Source organism: Cladophialophora immunda (genome assembly GCF_000835495.1).
Source record: "Cladophialophora immunda strain CBS 83496 unplaced genomic scaffold supercont1.4, whole genome shotgun sequence".
NCBI classification, from domain to species: Eukaryota; Fungi; Ascomycota; class Eurotiomycetes; order Chaetothyriales; family Herpotrichiellaceae; genus Cladophialophora; species Cladophialophora immunda.
This window is the reverse complement of record NW_015622544.1, coordinates 5,031,168-5,045,496: the sequence shown is the minus strand read 5'-3', so window position 1 is coordinate 5,045,496 and position 14,329 is coordinate 5,031,168. Positions and strand designations below refer to the sequence as shown.

At 55.2% G+C, this 14,329-nt stretch overlaps 4 protein-coding genes and 1 non-coding gene across 6 annotated transcripts; 3 read left to right on the top strand and 2 right to left on the bottom strand.

The window, feature by feature from the left end:
- Nucleotides 1–1,598: 1,598 nt before the first annotated feature.
- PV07_08073 (uncharacterized protein) lies at nucleotides 1,599–4,080 on the top strand. Its single transcript, XM_016395203.1, has one exon. It carries the CDS (start codon nucleotides 2,242–2,244, stop codon nucleotides 3,631–3,633), a length of 1,392 nt encoding a protein of 463 aa, XP_016248622.1. The 5' UTR covers nucleotides 1,599–2,241; the 3' UTR covers nucleotides 3,634–4,080.
- A 107-nt stretch (nucleotides 4,081–4,187) lies between these two features.
- Nucleotides 4,188–7,026, top strand: PV07_08072 (uncharacterized protein). The gene is made up of 3 exons (XM_016395202.1): nucleotides 4,188–4,811; nucleotides 4,887–6,062; nucleotides 6,108–7,026. Exons 1-2 carry the CDS (start codon nucleotides 4,285–4,287, stop codon nucleotides 5,914–5,916), a joined length of 1,557 nt encoding a protein of 518 aa, XP_016248621.1. The 5' UTR covers nucleotides 4,188–4,284; the 3' UTR covers nucleotides 5,917–6,062; nucleotides 6,108–7,026.
- A 687-nt stretch (nucleotides 7,027–7,713) lies between these two features.
- On the top strand, nucleotides 7,714–9,862 carry PV07_08071. 2 transcript variants are annotated; one of them, XM_016395200.1, is made up of 3 exons: nucleotides 7,714–8,190; nucleotides 8,245–8,362; nucleotides 8,416–9,862. In XM_016395200.1, the coding sequence occupies exons 1-3, from the start codon at nucleotides 7,835–7,837 to the stop codon at nucleotides 9,652–9,654; spliced, it is 1,713 nt and encodes a 570-aa protein (XP_016248619.1). In that variant the 5' UTR covers nucleotides 7,714–7,834; the 3' UTR covers nucleotides 9,655–9,862. The 2 variants fall into 2 exon arrangements, with proteins under 2 accessions (XP_016248619.1, XP_016248620.1); XM_016395201.1 differs by having other exon boundaries at nucleotides 7,714–8,362.
- An 81-nt stretch (nucleotides 9,863–9,943) lies between these two features.
- Nucleotides 9,944–10,059, bottom strand: PV07_08070. The gene has a single exon (XR_001622147.1). It is a non-coding gene; the product is annotated as a 5S ribosomal RNA (ribosomal RNA).
- Nucleotides 10,060–11,512: 1,453 nt separating this feature from the next.
- On the bottom strand, nucleotides 11,513–13,282 carry PV07_08069 (uncharacterized protein; the record flags this gene model as incomplete). Its single annotated transcript, XM_016395199.1, has 2 exons — nucleotides 11,513–12,496; nucleotides 12,584–13,282. 2 exons carry the CDS (start codon nucleotides 13,280–13,282, stop codon nucleotides 11,513–11,515), a joined length of 1,683 nt encoding a protein of 560 aa, XP_016248618.1.
- Nucleotides 13,283–14,329: the final 1,047 nt, after the last annotated feature.

Sequence of the window (14,329 nt, the reverse complement as noted above, 5' to 3'; positions counted from 1 at the left end):
GCACCAGAAGGGATGTAATCTCGTTATCACTGGTCAGTTGATCATTGACCGGACCGAAGTGCCAAGTTCAACGCGGCCTGGGCTAGCACCAAAACTGCTTGATCAGAGACCCCGTTCGCTTTTTGACTTTGGTGGCTTGAATCATGCTTAACAGGACGCTTAAGCCTAAGCGGAGATGCCCCAGCATCTTTGCCGGCACCAAGGAAGGAGTCGCAGGGCAGACTTTTTCTGCCTCTGCACCAAGTCCCTTTGGTCCGGGTCAGCATTTCTTGGGGGACGGGGGATGTTGCCGTAATCACCACTCTTGAGAAGTTCAACCACCCGGAGCGAGACCGAGAGGTCAGCTGGAAAAAGGGGGGCCAAGCACAAGGTGGAATTTGCTCCGAATCAGTGTTGGCAACAGGGCCCCAAGACCCTGAGACCCAGACGCCCAGACGCCCAGAAACAGACCAAGCATTCGATCAAAGCCTAAAGGGCGCCTGGGAATCCGCCGAGACTCAACATTACGCAGATGCCCAGGCGCCCAGCAACGAGTCAGATTGGCAAAGGAAACGAGGGTCGTCAAAACTAAGAACACCAAGACCAGCCCAAGAGCCACCAAGACTGTTGGCGCCTGTGCTAGCGCTCTGCCAAGTCTCTTCCCTGCCTGGCTGTCGGCTTGCACACACCGAGGAAGTATTGTAGGTACTCGTAAACAGAATCCATCATGCTATGGGGGTGCCAAAGGGTGTGGCTGTGGCCACCGACAATAACCTCACCTCGTGTCAGCATCCTTCTCACACAATGATTTGTCGTTTGTGCGCGTTTGGCGGTGGGCGAACATGGCGTAGACGTGGGTGTGGGCGTTGGTGTCCTCCCCCTTCGCTTCCGGCCCTTTCCTGGTGCCAAGCCCTTGGATGGGGGTGTTAGTTTGACTCAGGCTTTGTGCTAGGGCGTCATGCCACGACCCTAGGGGAGTCATTCCGAAAATTGGCGAGGCCACCAGTAGTTATTGGCCGTCAAAGGACACGACGGCCCTTTGCCAGGAAGAGACCCCCAAGACGAGCTGGGGTCAAATTTCCCTTTCGGTGTGCAGACGCTGATCCCCGACTGATGACGATCCTCTTGCGATTGGAATGCACACAGAAGTTTAAAAAGAACAGAAAATAGAACTCTATCGTTTGGACTCGTATCTGAGCTGGAGAGATGCTTGGTGTGCACCTAAGGTACCTAGGGACCTAGGGATGCACCAGCAAACCCTCTCTGGTCATGGCCAGAACTGGGCTTGTCCGCGGCTATCGGCCCATCGAGATACCGGGTCTCCTTCCCCTCCGGAGCGTCGCCCTGCTCGCTTGCAGAGCCCAGCGATCGAATGCTGGGCGCTGACCCAGCGAAGAATGGCGGCCACTGGCCAGTCTCTAGCTAGTGCTGCGGGCACTGGGTTAAGCATAAGCCTAGTGTGCAAGCTTGACCCGCTGCGGAAGTGGCATACCTGTAGGCTCCCTCCCTCCCCCAAGGCCCCAGGGCCCAGCCAAGTGGTCCACTCCAAAGGCCAACAAGTCCCTCCCACACTGCGGCTTGAACTTCTTCTATTTGTCTTGCCTCTTGCTCTGGTCTTTTTTTTTTTGGCAGCTTCTCTCACGTTCCCATCTTCGCGCTCGCGAATCGGTGCCGCCGGCTGTGCCAGACTCTGTCCTTCCCAAGACCGCAGCCCGCGTAATATCCGTCGACAAGACCAACTCTATACCACCGCGTCCTCAATTGGTTCCACGCTGCTCTCCAAGACTGGATCTGGGCTTGCCGCCATTTCTTATCCTTGGGCCCTTCCATTTGCATTATTAGGAGCCAAATATCCCGCATCTCCTCGCTTCTCACGCGTGCTCTCCTCGATTCTCCGACTATCAAGCGGATTGCGTACGGCTTTCTCTCCACTCCCAACATCGCTTGACAAACATTGTAGTGAACAGAGACTACTTGGCCCTTCAGCATCGCGACCGACGTCACGCGCGGCTTATTTTTGCGCCCGGAAAAAGAAAGACCGTCGGGCAACAAGGGATCGCGTTAAGCAGTTGGAGAAGGGAACACGCTGGAACTTGACAAATGGGCGCGGCGAGCTGAAGTGTCTGCACGAAAGCATTCAGCCCGCCGCGATTGAAACAAACCGGACTCAAGCCGACGACAAGCACCCGACCCTGCGCGGACCCCTAGGGTTATCAAGTTGCTTCGGCGAAATTGGAAAAAGATTTCCAGACTATTCAGACCATGGAGACATACAACGGTATCGTCCGAACCCCAGCGGACGCCATCATCCTCTTCGAGGCCTGCAGAATGGGCATATTACCTCGAGTTCAGCGGAGACTATCAGAGAAAGAGAGGCAGTCGATCAGATCCGGCTCGGTCTTTGTTTGGGATGAGCGAGAAGCGGGAATGCGGCGCTGGACGGATGGGAAGAGTTGGAGCGCAAGTCGTGTCTCGGGCAGCTTTTTGACTTACCGAGAGATGGAAGGGAAAAGAGGAGGAACCCCCCTGGTCAATCCGGCGAGTCGAGTCCCCCCTAAAATAGTAGATCATGGTCAAGATGACCCTTCGCAGCCTGGCGAGGGCGAAGAGGGACCTGATGGATATCGGTATAAACCCGACGGGCTCATGAAGCAGTCATTCAGCATCACCACTTCCGCGGGCCAACACCTGCATCTCATCAGTTACTTCTCCCGGACTCATCCAGCTTCTCAGGGGCTGCGTCAACCAAGCACCGATCCCAATCTGGCCTCGATCCAGCCCGCGAAAGGCATGTACCCAGAATCGACCATCGATCAATCAAACATTCCTGCCGTCACTCGGTCACCCATGCTAACCGCCCCGGGGTATGTCATGGCTCCAGGCGTCCCAGCATATCACCGTGCAAGCCCTGCTCCGCCACAAGCATATATTCCACCCGGCTACATCCCTCATCCAGCCTACATCTACCCGATCAGTCCCATGCACACCCCTCCTCCTGGGCACTACCTTCAGCCGTATGCTCTTCAGCCCGGCTTACCCCCGCTCGCATATTCCGCGGCGCCCTATCCTTCACCACACCCTCTGCCTCTCAGCCAAGCACCGCCGTCCTCTTTTGACCAGCGTCCCTTGCGAAACTTGGGCTCGCGGTCGTCAGCGCCTCCGCCTTTACCACCGACGACTTCCACGCAGGCTCCGCTGGGTACCTACGGTGCCAGCCAACCCCCTCCACCACTGTACCAGTCGAGCCCTCTTCCGCCAGCCAATGCACCTGGTCCTGAAACTTCGAACGAACATGTTGGCTCTGGCCTGCAGATCGATCCGCGCCTGACTGCCACTGCCAATGGGGGCGATGCCCAGACGAATAGCATTAACAGCAAGAATGACGAGCATCATTCAGCACCGCAACCCTCTGACACCATAACAGTGAGTGCCAGTCAGGCGCCTACCATCACCGCACTCGTACACAACATCGACACAAGTCTTCCCCCCGCAGACAAAGGCCAGGCCGAAACGGACGCGGACCGACAAGGAAGTACCAGCCCGGGTGGAACCAAGAACGGGGCGCCACCGCAAGATATTCCTAGCGAGAAACTAGGCTTTCGAGAGGATAAGAGAGCCCTGAGCAAGCTGGACCGCGTGTTTGCTAAGGTCTAGCACGGAAAGAGGCCCTATTCAGGTCGAAACATCACATTGCATTGTAGGACGTCCGGGGAAAAGTCATCGTTTGAACCATATCGTTCAGGTTAAAGGTAAAGAGGCGGCGGATTCGCGATCGTTTTCAAGAATGGGCACGAGGTCACGAATTTTGATGACTGCAATTTTCCATATTACTTGTTGTTGCTCTTTCTTCATTCTCAAGAGAGGTTTCTGATTTGAGCCAGGCATGTCCTGGCCGCTTCAATGGAGAAGGTTTGACTTTGAAGAAGCAGGGGTTGGTGACACTGCGTTCGAGATATCTATGCGGTAGCATGATACGTAGCTGCATGAAGCTCGAGTAGTAGATTGTACTGTATGAAAGTGGTATTTCGGTTGGTCCAGTATTAGATGTGTTTGATCGATCAATTTCGGCTCCATATAGAAATCGGAGAAAGGCTGGGCCCCAAGAAAGGAACCCGCAGTCAGCATCTGATCCACCGAATAATCGTTGTTGCCACCAGTCTATCCCCAAGTCGAACTCGAGCTTTTGGACTCGTTACTGATCTTCTATCCGAATCATCAAAGTGAGCGCGGATGACGAATGAGTCCACGGGACAAACCACCTCCTAGCTGCTTGTGAGGCAAAAAGGGCGAATCCTTGTCGCTGATATGCTGGGTACGCAGACTACATCCAACTCGACTACCTTCATCAACGGCGTCGCGCTTAATGAGACGGTCCTGAGGCTGTGGAATTACACCCTCTACGGCAATGGCACGCTGACGAACGGCTCGCACTGCTTTCTCGCTTTCGGCACCTACAAGCCCATCATCTTCTCGAATGGGACCTTCACCAATACGACCTCATGCTACACCCCGATAAACCCCATCGGGGCTCGAGGCATCACTGGACTTGTCTTTGGATCTCTCTTTGCCCTGACGATTCTATTCTCCACGATCAACCTGAGGAAGCATGGCCGCGCATACCTCCCTCGAGAAAGAGGGTGGAAACCGGTCGATAGACGCTGGCCGTGGTATTGGACCTTGATCGTCGCTGCGTGTGGCATCTTGAGCTCCTTCACGGCTGTCGACGTGGACAGGGACTACATCGTTAACACACCGATCATCCTCCAAAGCTTCTTTCTGACCCTGATGGTCCCGGTGTTGCTGGCGTGTGTTTGGGAGGCTGTGAGAAGCTGGTGAGAGCACTACACCCGTGCTCTGTGCTTTCCAGGAGCCAGAAGAATCAACATTCTGTCTAACTTGATTCTTAGGAACTCGTCCAGCCACCGTCAATTCCAAGAGGCGCAAATTTATCCATCTTCAGCAAATGCATTCCACACCAGGGCCAATTTCTACCTTCCCTTAGTGTTTTACGCCTTCGACGGCCTGGTATTCTTCATGCTCGTCCCACGATCTTGGTCCTTTGCTCAAAGGCAACGATCGCCTACGCAGACTCTGGAATCAGCTAGACCAGCAGCTCTCGATGCTCGATTCAAGGCGGCCTCCGTGCTCGCAACAGTCTGCCTTGGACTTGTTGTCTTTCGATTGGGGTATGGCAGCAAGACTTACAGGACCAAGATCCCTGCATCCCTATTCCTAACCATCATTTCTCTTGGTGTGCGCGTTGCGTACGTGGTTGCGGGATCGTGGGTATGGGAACTATCGCCGTATCGTCGAGACGTAGGCGTCGGCTTGTTGTACGGACTCGGCTACGCACCGGCTCTCCTCATTCTCGTGCTGCTCAATGTCCATGGTTACGTCAATGAAAATGAAGACAAGTTGTTGATAGCGCAGCGCGCATCGAGAGGCGAAGAATTGGACGAGAGGCCGGACGTAGCCATGCAATCCCGCGAGCACCACAGTCGCAGACCGCCGGCCTGGTGGTTCAGGTCTCGGAACCCCTTCGCATCGCCAAGCGGTGTCTTCAAGATGCCTGCGTCATCCCGGAGACCTCCATTGAAAGACAGCTCTCAAACGGCGCACGCGAACCGAGCAGAAGAACAGGACGAAAGTGGACATGCTTGGTGGCAGCGGCGGAAGCGGGAGGAAGAAGACGCCAGGTACAGAAAACCAAGGCAAAGTGGACATAGTGATAGGTCTGTCGGCAGCTCGATGTTCACAGAAGGCGGCAGCACGGGCAGAGTCCCGCGATTCCCAGAGCCGGAAAGTTCGCTGCCACCTCCAAGATACGAGAGAGGAACACCGTATGAATCCAGCAAAGACGGTCACTCACAGCCGTCTTCGTCCACCCACTCGCTTCAGTCGCCACCCCAGGTGGTCAGGAGTATGCTTGACGTTTGATTCATCGAAGAGCACAGGCAGAACAGACGTGAAAACAGAGGGATCGACCCTTTCAAGGAATAGATACGACTGGCAGGGCATTCAAACATGCTGACAGAAGTCAAAGCAGCTGGACGCCAACAGCTGGACTGATCAGTGGTATACTGGTAAGTTGCTTCTCATTGCCCAGGCTGGCTCTGACAAGAGGACAGTTTCCCTATGGTACAACGATCAACTTGAACGAAATCGCATCTTTGTTGTGGCAGTGCCCAAGGAAATCCCTCTGGTTCTAAGTCTACCAGTTACAGACTTCTTACTTTAATCCACAACGATTGCTCGGCTCTCTTTTGACCTGGTTGTGCGAGCGACAAATCGCGTACCCTGTACCACCAGGATCCGGCTGTTCCTATTCGATCTAGATCCTCTCAGCGTCCAAGAAGGTGACGTTGCTGGTCTGTGGGACTGAAGAGGTGAGAAGCAGGGCACCGAAAAAGAGTTGAGTGAAGCCGGAGATGGCATCTGTGGGTTGGTCGGAGACTGCGGAGTTGATGGTGTGAGAGAAAACGCCGTCGCAGGACCAAGTGCCGGCCTAGGGACGGACGCCGACGGGTCCTTGATACTGTGGTTGCCGACAAGGTCAGTGCTTATGCGATGTAGATACGATAGATTCTGTGGAAGGGTCGATGAGTGAATCGGTTACCTCGACGTGACTGTCTACGGTGACGCTCGTGCCCACAGCCAGCGCGCCGCCGCCGCCGCCGCCTGGAACATGCATGGTGATGCTGTGCTGCTCTGATCGACTGAAGCTGGGTGACGAGGAAATTACGGTATTCCTGCAGGACGACAAGGGTGCTCAAATCTGGGGCCGGCGAAGGCTCGGGAGTAGCTTCCTTGCTTTTGCTGCTGGAGGAGGAATCGCACAACTGGATGGTGTTGAGTACGTTCTGGTCTCTAGAATAGTCCGGCACTTGTTGATACAAGGCTGGGTGAGATGATGCACAGTGACCGCTGTGACTAGATGCCATGGCTTTGCTGCTCTCCACGAGATTCAAAAGAGGCTGAGATGGCTCACGACGAAAGAAGCTGAGGCCAACCCTTCCGAAGATGTCGGACCGTCATGCTTGGTCAATGGCTCAATATAAAGCACCTGTGCAGTCTTTTTTTTTTGCTGACGGCCACGGCCACGGCCCCGGAGTTGCTGGATTTGTCGCTACATATGGTCGAAGCATGACATAAGGAAAGCATCTTCGGCATATGCCAAAAGGACACTGGCGGCGAAGATCCGGAACCCCAGGCAGGGATTGACGTGCAAGAATAATAATACATTTGAACAACGAGCGTTCCTCAAGTTCCGTCAGCGACACTAGCTGGCAGCAACGTCAGCGAACGAGGAGGCCATTTTGCTGCATCTGGCAAGTGTTGATAGCCCAGGCAGGGAGGAGAGGAGCCTTGGCACTCGAGCGGAATCGACCATCTGATAATGGACATTTTGCGCGTTTGGGAAAGGAAGCCCCCGTGCCTCAGGGAGGCTCCGTGTTGGGAATTCTGTCCTTGAGAGAGTACCGCCTCGGATCCCGCACCGGGTCGCAGGATGTGCCCGTTTTGCGTAGTGGCTGAGTGGCGATTGGGACGGTGGAGCATTCATTTGAGAGAAACGGGAAACATGTGGTGGCCACTTTTAATCGTTTACACGTAACGCGGCGTCGATGTTGGCGAGTTGCAGTTGGCGAGGCTGCGACTTGCGGCCTGCGCTCGGGGTCCGGCCGGATAAACACTTTTGCCGCATTCCGCACTCCGCACTCGCCAGGATCGCCAGCTCGCGTTTCGCTCTGCTCGCAGAATCTTTCCACGCGACCTGGAGCTCCTTTGACCTATTTCGCACCTCCGGATACTCTGCGGCGGCGGCGGCGGCTGGCTGCTCCTCCTCCTCCTCTGCGTGATGCTATGGCGTGTCTTGAAGGCGCCATGGCTTCTCGGAGACGAGATCCTGCCTCGATGCTCGTCCCTTGACGTTCTGCGAGCCCGAAATAGAATTGCATTTCCTACCCGTTGCGTGCGGTGTCTGCATGGCCCAAGCGCAGGAGCTACAGAGACCTCACCGGCGCTTATCCGCCATGCCAGACTCTCGAGCGATGCCGACTACGTCGACGGACAGCGCGCCGACGAATCCATCAAGATCGCAGGCCTGGTGCGCAGCATCAGAAAGCAGAAAAACGTCGCCTTTGCCCGAATCGGCGATGGCTCGACGCTCGCCAACGTCCAAGCAGTGTTCCCGGACCCGCTCCTGGCGAAAGAGTACGTGGATTTGCATTCAAAGAGCATCGACCGGTTCTGACACCAAACTTCCAGCGTGACGAACGGCGCCTACGTGGCCTTGGTGGGCAAGTGGATTCGTTCCAAAGGCGCAGGACAAAGTCACGAACTGCAAGTCGAGAAGATTGAGACACTCGGTGACGGCAACACCTCTGTAGGTCCACTTGCTCCTCTTCGTGCGCTGCTGTCCCCTGACCGTGGCTATAGGAGAACCCCATTCAGAAGCAGTCCATGTCGACTGATTTTCTCCGAACCGTTCCTCACCTTCGAATGCGCACAGCCTTCCACTCCCTGGTCAACCGGACTCGCAGCCAGTTGATCTCCGCAATCACGTCGCATTTCTCCAACCGACCAGACCCCGTCTATCAAGTGCTTCCGCCACTCATCACCTCTTCCGACTGCGAAGGCGCCGGAGAGGCATTCACGATAGCCCCGCAAAGCCACGAGCAGCTTCCGGAGACAACACCCAGCACGTCCAAGGGACAAGAGAAGCTCTACTTCCGAGAACCGAAATACCTCACCGTGTCGTCACAGCTACATCTGGAGGCACATGCCGCTGAGCAAGGGGATGTTTTTGCATTTTCTCCCACTTTCCGTGCCGAAGAAAGCGATACCCCGCGGCATCTTTCCGAGTTCTACATGCTAGAGGTCGAGCATCGACATGTTTCTTTTGAGGAGTTGCTGTCCCGCGTACAAAGTCTGGTGGCGTATCTCGCGCAATCACTTCAAGAGCACCGCACGGGTAAAGAACTGCTGGAGTACTACTCCGACCAGAAACACCGACCCACGGATGCAGACTTTGTGGATCTGCAAGCTCGCTGGGATAGACTTACTGGGAGGTGGCACGAGGTGGACTACGCGTCAGCCATGGACGCGCTGGTAAAGGCTCACGAATCGAGCGATGGCAAGCTTTTTGTGTACCGTCCTCAGTGGAAGCAAGGATTGCAATTGGAGCACGAACGGTGGATCGTGGACAATCTTGCAGAAGGCAAGCCAGTCTTTGTGACGCATTATCCGAAAGATGTCAAACCGTTCTACATGCTCCCTTCATCAGCAATGACTCCACAGCAAGACGTCGCTCAATCGGAGGCCAGCGGAGACACTGTGGCCTGCTTCGACCTCCTTCTCCCCTTCGGCTACTGCGAAGTTGTGGGAGGAAGCCTCAGAGAACACCGGCTGGAGCATCTCATTCGGTCTATGCGCCAAAAGGGGTTAATCAAGAGAGCCGAGATGTCGAATGGAGACAACGGCAATGGCTACCCGTTTCTGGACAAGGGAGAGAGCTTAGGGAACATGAGGTGGTACGCCGACCTTCGCCGATTCGGCAGCAGTCCCCATGGAGGCTACGGCATGGGATTCGACCGCCTGCTGGCGTACATGACAGGGGTCAACAACTTGAGGGAGGTCGTTCCATTTCCGAGAACATGGGGGAGGGCGGATTGCTGAGGTGCGCTTGAGACCGGTAGCGATAGCGATAGAGATGACTACATACGGGTAAATGTATACTAGTTACAAGTCACATGGGAAAGAAGAGAAGCAAATAATAGATTTCAGCACTACTCCGTTTTGCAGGACAGACCCACATCTATGCAAACGAGTAGGTAGGGCTATTGTACCCCCGAACAAAAAAGTGATCTCAAGAAAGAGCACAACAACCACTCACCAGCACTATCAACCCTGATACCCAATACACATACGGCAAATCATCACCCCCCAAAAAAGAATGACAAGCAAAAACAATCAACAGTCAGGATTCCCACCTGGTCACCCACGGTAGTACTAACTGACCGGCATATGGCTTAAGTACGGCTGAGCGAACGGGAAGCCCTGTTTTCCATATCCTATGGTCGATTGCGGAGGGAATTGTGTTGGGATAATATATATACATTGAAAACCAAACTGGATGCGTTATGTTTCTTCACGCGGAGTTCGTGGCGTAGAGGAATCTTTTGGAGGAGGGAGGGAAGTATAGTTCGTTTCAATACCTTGGTGAAAAGCCAGGTAATCAGGCAACATAGGCAGCGACAACGGGAGTGACATTTCTGAGGGTATTTAACCCCTGCTCTTCGTTGTTCCTTGTTCCCAGCTTCAACGAGAATTTACCTAGATCCGTGAGGTAGGTAGACGCCAGCACAGCACGGAAGACATCTTGCCTTTCAATTGCCTCTTCTTGGCCTGCACTTCAGCGTCGTGCCTCGAGCACAGTCTGGATTCTCGATAATTGTCTCATCAGCCTTACGATCCATACCCTTTTCATCCTCAGAGTCTTTGATACCTGACCCAGCGAGACCAAATCCCTCTTTTCCGCTTCGAATTGGTCGGTTCGCCTCGCATTCACCGTCAACCGTCCCGGCACATTATCAAGATAGACTTCTTGTTTGAAACAGCACGACCTTCACAGCGGATATTGGCCACTGCTATCAACGTCACTTTTGATGTCAAGGCTGATCCGGAGTCGTCGAAAAGAGAAGACACGCAAGTCAAGAAAGGCGCAAGCTCTCACGACGGAGAAGAAGCACATTTACCAGCGCCACCGACGGTCATCGCTGTTGCGCCAGAAGGATACGTCTCTCTTGAGAGGAAGCCAATCATGGAACCGTTGGACGCGCCGCCGTTGGCGCCAACGTGGCTGTGAGAGGCGTCGGCCTGACCGCTGAGTGGGTAAAGGAAATCGACACGGTCTCAGCAGACAAGGCGACTAACTCGGGTGCGACCCGCACGCGCAACTATCACGCTGGAGAGAGCCACAAGGACACGGCGAGATGGACCTTGACGGAGAACCAGCTCGAGAAAATCCGGCATCTCAAGCTACCTCCGGACAGCCATCCTAGTCGAGCGGTCAGACCAGGACGCCGAGTTTCTAGCAACGGTGGACGTGTCGGCCACGCTTCCGTCGGTCGACATGTTAACATCCACAGTTCGACGGGGTTTTGGTGATCTCCCTGCACCAGGCCCCATTGTTTTTCGCCCCAACGAAGGAAAGGAGGTTTTGGAAAGGTTGGAGTCCAGACCAACGTGGCAAACTTGGATGCTTGTTGGGAGGAGGTCGTGAAGGGGACACATGTGTGCGGCACCTGATGGAGTATTATGTTCTCAGTCGCTTGGACTCGAAGCATCCAAGTTTTCGCAAATATCCACCCACCCCAACTCCAGTCAAACCTCGGGTCGATGGTTGTGGAGATCTTCGCCCATTCCCACTGATATATCGGCGTTACCAGAGTCCACTGGGTAACATGTTGTCGTATTATGAGGTCCAAGCTGCCTTGTTTGTTCTGGTCTACCAAGACGGGCTGACAATAGCGCCTCATACAAGGAGGACTTGATAGCCCAATGTTGACATGGCAGTAAACCAATCTGCAGAAGAAGGGCTCCCCTTTCGGGCCTCCTCACTCCGAAGTCGCCAGCATGTCTTGATCACTTGGAGAGCTCTCTCCCAAGTTTCCGGGCTGCGGCCGCCCTGTCGGACCAGGGCGCCGGCCCTCAATGCCAAATCTTCAAAGGACGACTCTTGGTCCTTGAGCGCCATACATCCGGTAATGCAGAACGGCCAGAGCATACTATGCAGCATTTGGACGTCGTCGGGCAGGGAGTTGAAGATCTCGAGTGATCTCGACACGGCGTCCCGGATCTCGGGAACGTGCGGGTCAGGCCCAGAAACAGCCGCGGTGAGGTAGACCATAGCTGCGCAGGCAAAGATGTAGGTGACGATCGGAGTCGCTTGGATCAGCCGATTTTCTGCGTCTGCGCTGTCACTGGTTGTTCCCCTTGCCAAAAGTGACAGGTAGCTCTCCCAGGGTTCGGCGAGGCCTAGTTCCAGACGTTCCCTCAGCTCAGTATATTTCTGGCCGTCGTCCGCGTTCCTCCTGGGGTCATGTCCTTCCTGTCCGTTCCTCCTGCGTCCATCCAACACGGCGACGTCCCGGATGATGATCATCACCCAGTTTTCGCAACCCATGATGTTCCGCAACCGGACCTTGCTATCTGGGTCGCCAAAGGCCGCCGCGCAGACGTCGGCAAACTGAGGGCCGCGGCCCGTCGAGACGGTGGCCAAAGTGTCGAACCAGAGGAATACGGCACTAAAGAACTCCATCGCCACATGATCCACCAGTGACAGGGAGGAGTCGATGGAACTCGCCTCCCGGGCTGCCGCTTCGACCTGCTCGTCCTCGTCCTGCAAGACAGACGTGTCGCTGTATGGGAAAACATTGCAATAGGTTTGCAGGTACGGAAACACGCCCGGAGACGCCACCATGTGCCTCTGCCAGTTGTCAAATCGGCCCCTCGAGTTCTAGAGAAGAAATGGAAAGCCATTAGCAAGTGACCTCGTCGACTCCCCGTTGCGGCTTCCGACCTAGCACCCCTCGGACACACTTACTTCAAGCATGATCAGATAGACAACGCAGGCAAACACTTCAATCCCGTCTCGCAACCCTTCCTGCAGACTTTTCTTGCTTAGGCGGTCAATATGTTGTCGCAAGCCAGTCACGGCCAACGCATAATGACGTTGCAGCTGTTCAATCTCGCGAGGCCGCCCGGAGATGGCGTCACTGTCGAGTGAGCTGGGATTCCGATACACGATAGCCAGGGCAAGTGCCGCATAGCATAGCGGTTCACATCTTGTCATGAGCGAACGGAGCCAGCCGTGGCCCCTCTCGGGAACAGAGGCAACATAAAAGGGGAACTGTAGAGGGAAGACGCGGTCGAAATACTCATCCAATAGTCGCTCGTCTGAGTCCGTGGGACGCCACGCCCAAGCCGTCGTCGCGCCCTCGTCAGGGTGGCGTGCAAGGAGCAGCGTGGACGAGCCATCCGTTGCTGTTGCTGCTGCTGCTGTCAGAGGGTGTCGTTGACGCAGGGCATGGAGAGCGCGGGAGCGGCGCAGGCTGTCCGTCGTCGACTTGACCCCGCTCCGAATCTCTGCCGCCATTTCCCTCTCGCGGACTCCTCCGTCCATCCAGCCCGGCTTCGGCCCATAGCCGTAGCAGGGGATCAACAGGAAACGGCACACGTCGCAGGCGGGCCTTTGAGCGTCGCATCCTTTTCTCCGCAGGCGACAGGTCCAGCAGCTCGGCATTGGTGGGGGGGTCCTGATCCCTGAGGCCCGTTTCACTGAAAGGAGTTATCGAGAATGTGGATTCTTCTGGGGGGGCTGTGCTGTGACTGCAATAATTCGGACAAGAGTGTAAGAAGGCGCCTCGCAGAATGTGCCTCTTCGCTTGATACCTAATTTCTACCCACCTAGCGAGCTGCTAGTAAGGTACTGTGGGCCTTATTAATTGCATGCCATTACCAATCAAATACTGCGGAGGAACGAGTAGCAGGTGGGGATTCTAGCTATAACGGCTTTCGGAAGGTCTACCGGTGCTAATTACTGCATACCACTCTCGTCCTCGCTGTCAGCAAGGTGCATCCTGTGCCCTGGCTGGGGAGGTGCACAGATACATTGGCTTAACCAAGGCAAAAACCCATTATAAACTATTTATCTATAGCCACAGCTGCCAATGGATCTTACATAGCTAGGATTAGCTGGATTTCAGGGCCAGACGGTGAACTGCTCGATTGTGGTCCCGGTCTCCCTCAACACCCGCTCAAGCACCCGATCCTTGTGCTCTTGCATGGCCTTGCTCACGCGCGTCAGTCCGATTTCGTCGTCCAGCACAAAATAGACGTCCTTGTCTCCCCCCTCTGTTGATGCATCGAACGCAACTTTGGCGACAGCGGCGGCTGGTACGCGGGGGTGGTTGATGATGCTCTTGTGAAACCGTCGGGCGAGAGGTCCCAGGTATGACAGGACCGTGGCGCTGAGCTGCAGCGCCGCCGGCATGGTCCCTCGGGACAGGTTGCTGCTGTGGTTCATCCCTCCAGGGTCCAATGAGAAAATGTTGACCGACTTGATTCCGGCCTAGAAACGAAAGATCAGCTTTGTGCGCATGGCTTGCGGTGTCCCGAGCAGGGTCGTCGTCTCTTTACCTTCCACATCTTCTCTCTCAAGGTGTACATCGCGAGGTCGGCCATCAGCTTGCTGCTGCCGTATCTTGTCAAGCCTTGCATGATGGACAGGCGCGAGCCAAGGGGGTTCTTCTCGGTAGGGCCCCAGGTGTCGAAGAAGTCGACTTTGCCC

What these genes read in the sequence shown, in the direction of transcription:
- PV07_08073 (XM_016395203.1), top strand. Translation starts at nt 2,242, where the DNA reads ATGGAGACATACAACGGTATCGTCCGAACCCCAGCGGACGCCATCATC.
- PV07_08072 (XM_016395202.1), top strand. Translation starts at nt 4,285, where the DNA reads ATGCTGGGTACGCAGACTACATCCAACTCGACTACCTTCATCAACGGC. An exon ending in TGGGAGGCTGTGAGAAGCTG is followed by an intron (nt 4,812 to 4,886) that starts GTGAGAGCACTA and finishes CTTGATTCTTAG; the next exon opens with GAACTCGTCCAGCCACCGTC.
- PV07_08071 (XM_016395200.1), top strand. Translation starts at nt 7,835, where the DNA reads ATGCTATGGCGTGTCTTGAAGGCGCCATGGCTTCTCGGAGACGAGATC. An exon ending in GACCCGCTCCTGGCGAAAGA is followed by an intron (nt 8,191 to 8,244) that starts GTACGTGGATTT and finishes CCAAACTTCCAG; the next exon opens with CGTGACGAACGGCGCCTACG. An exon ending in TCGGTGACGGCAACACCTCT is followed by an intron (nt 8,363 to 8,415) that starts GTAGGTCCACTT and finishes CCGTGGCTATAG; the next exon opens with GAGAACCCCATTCAGAAGCA.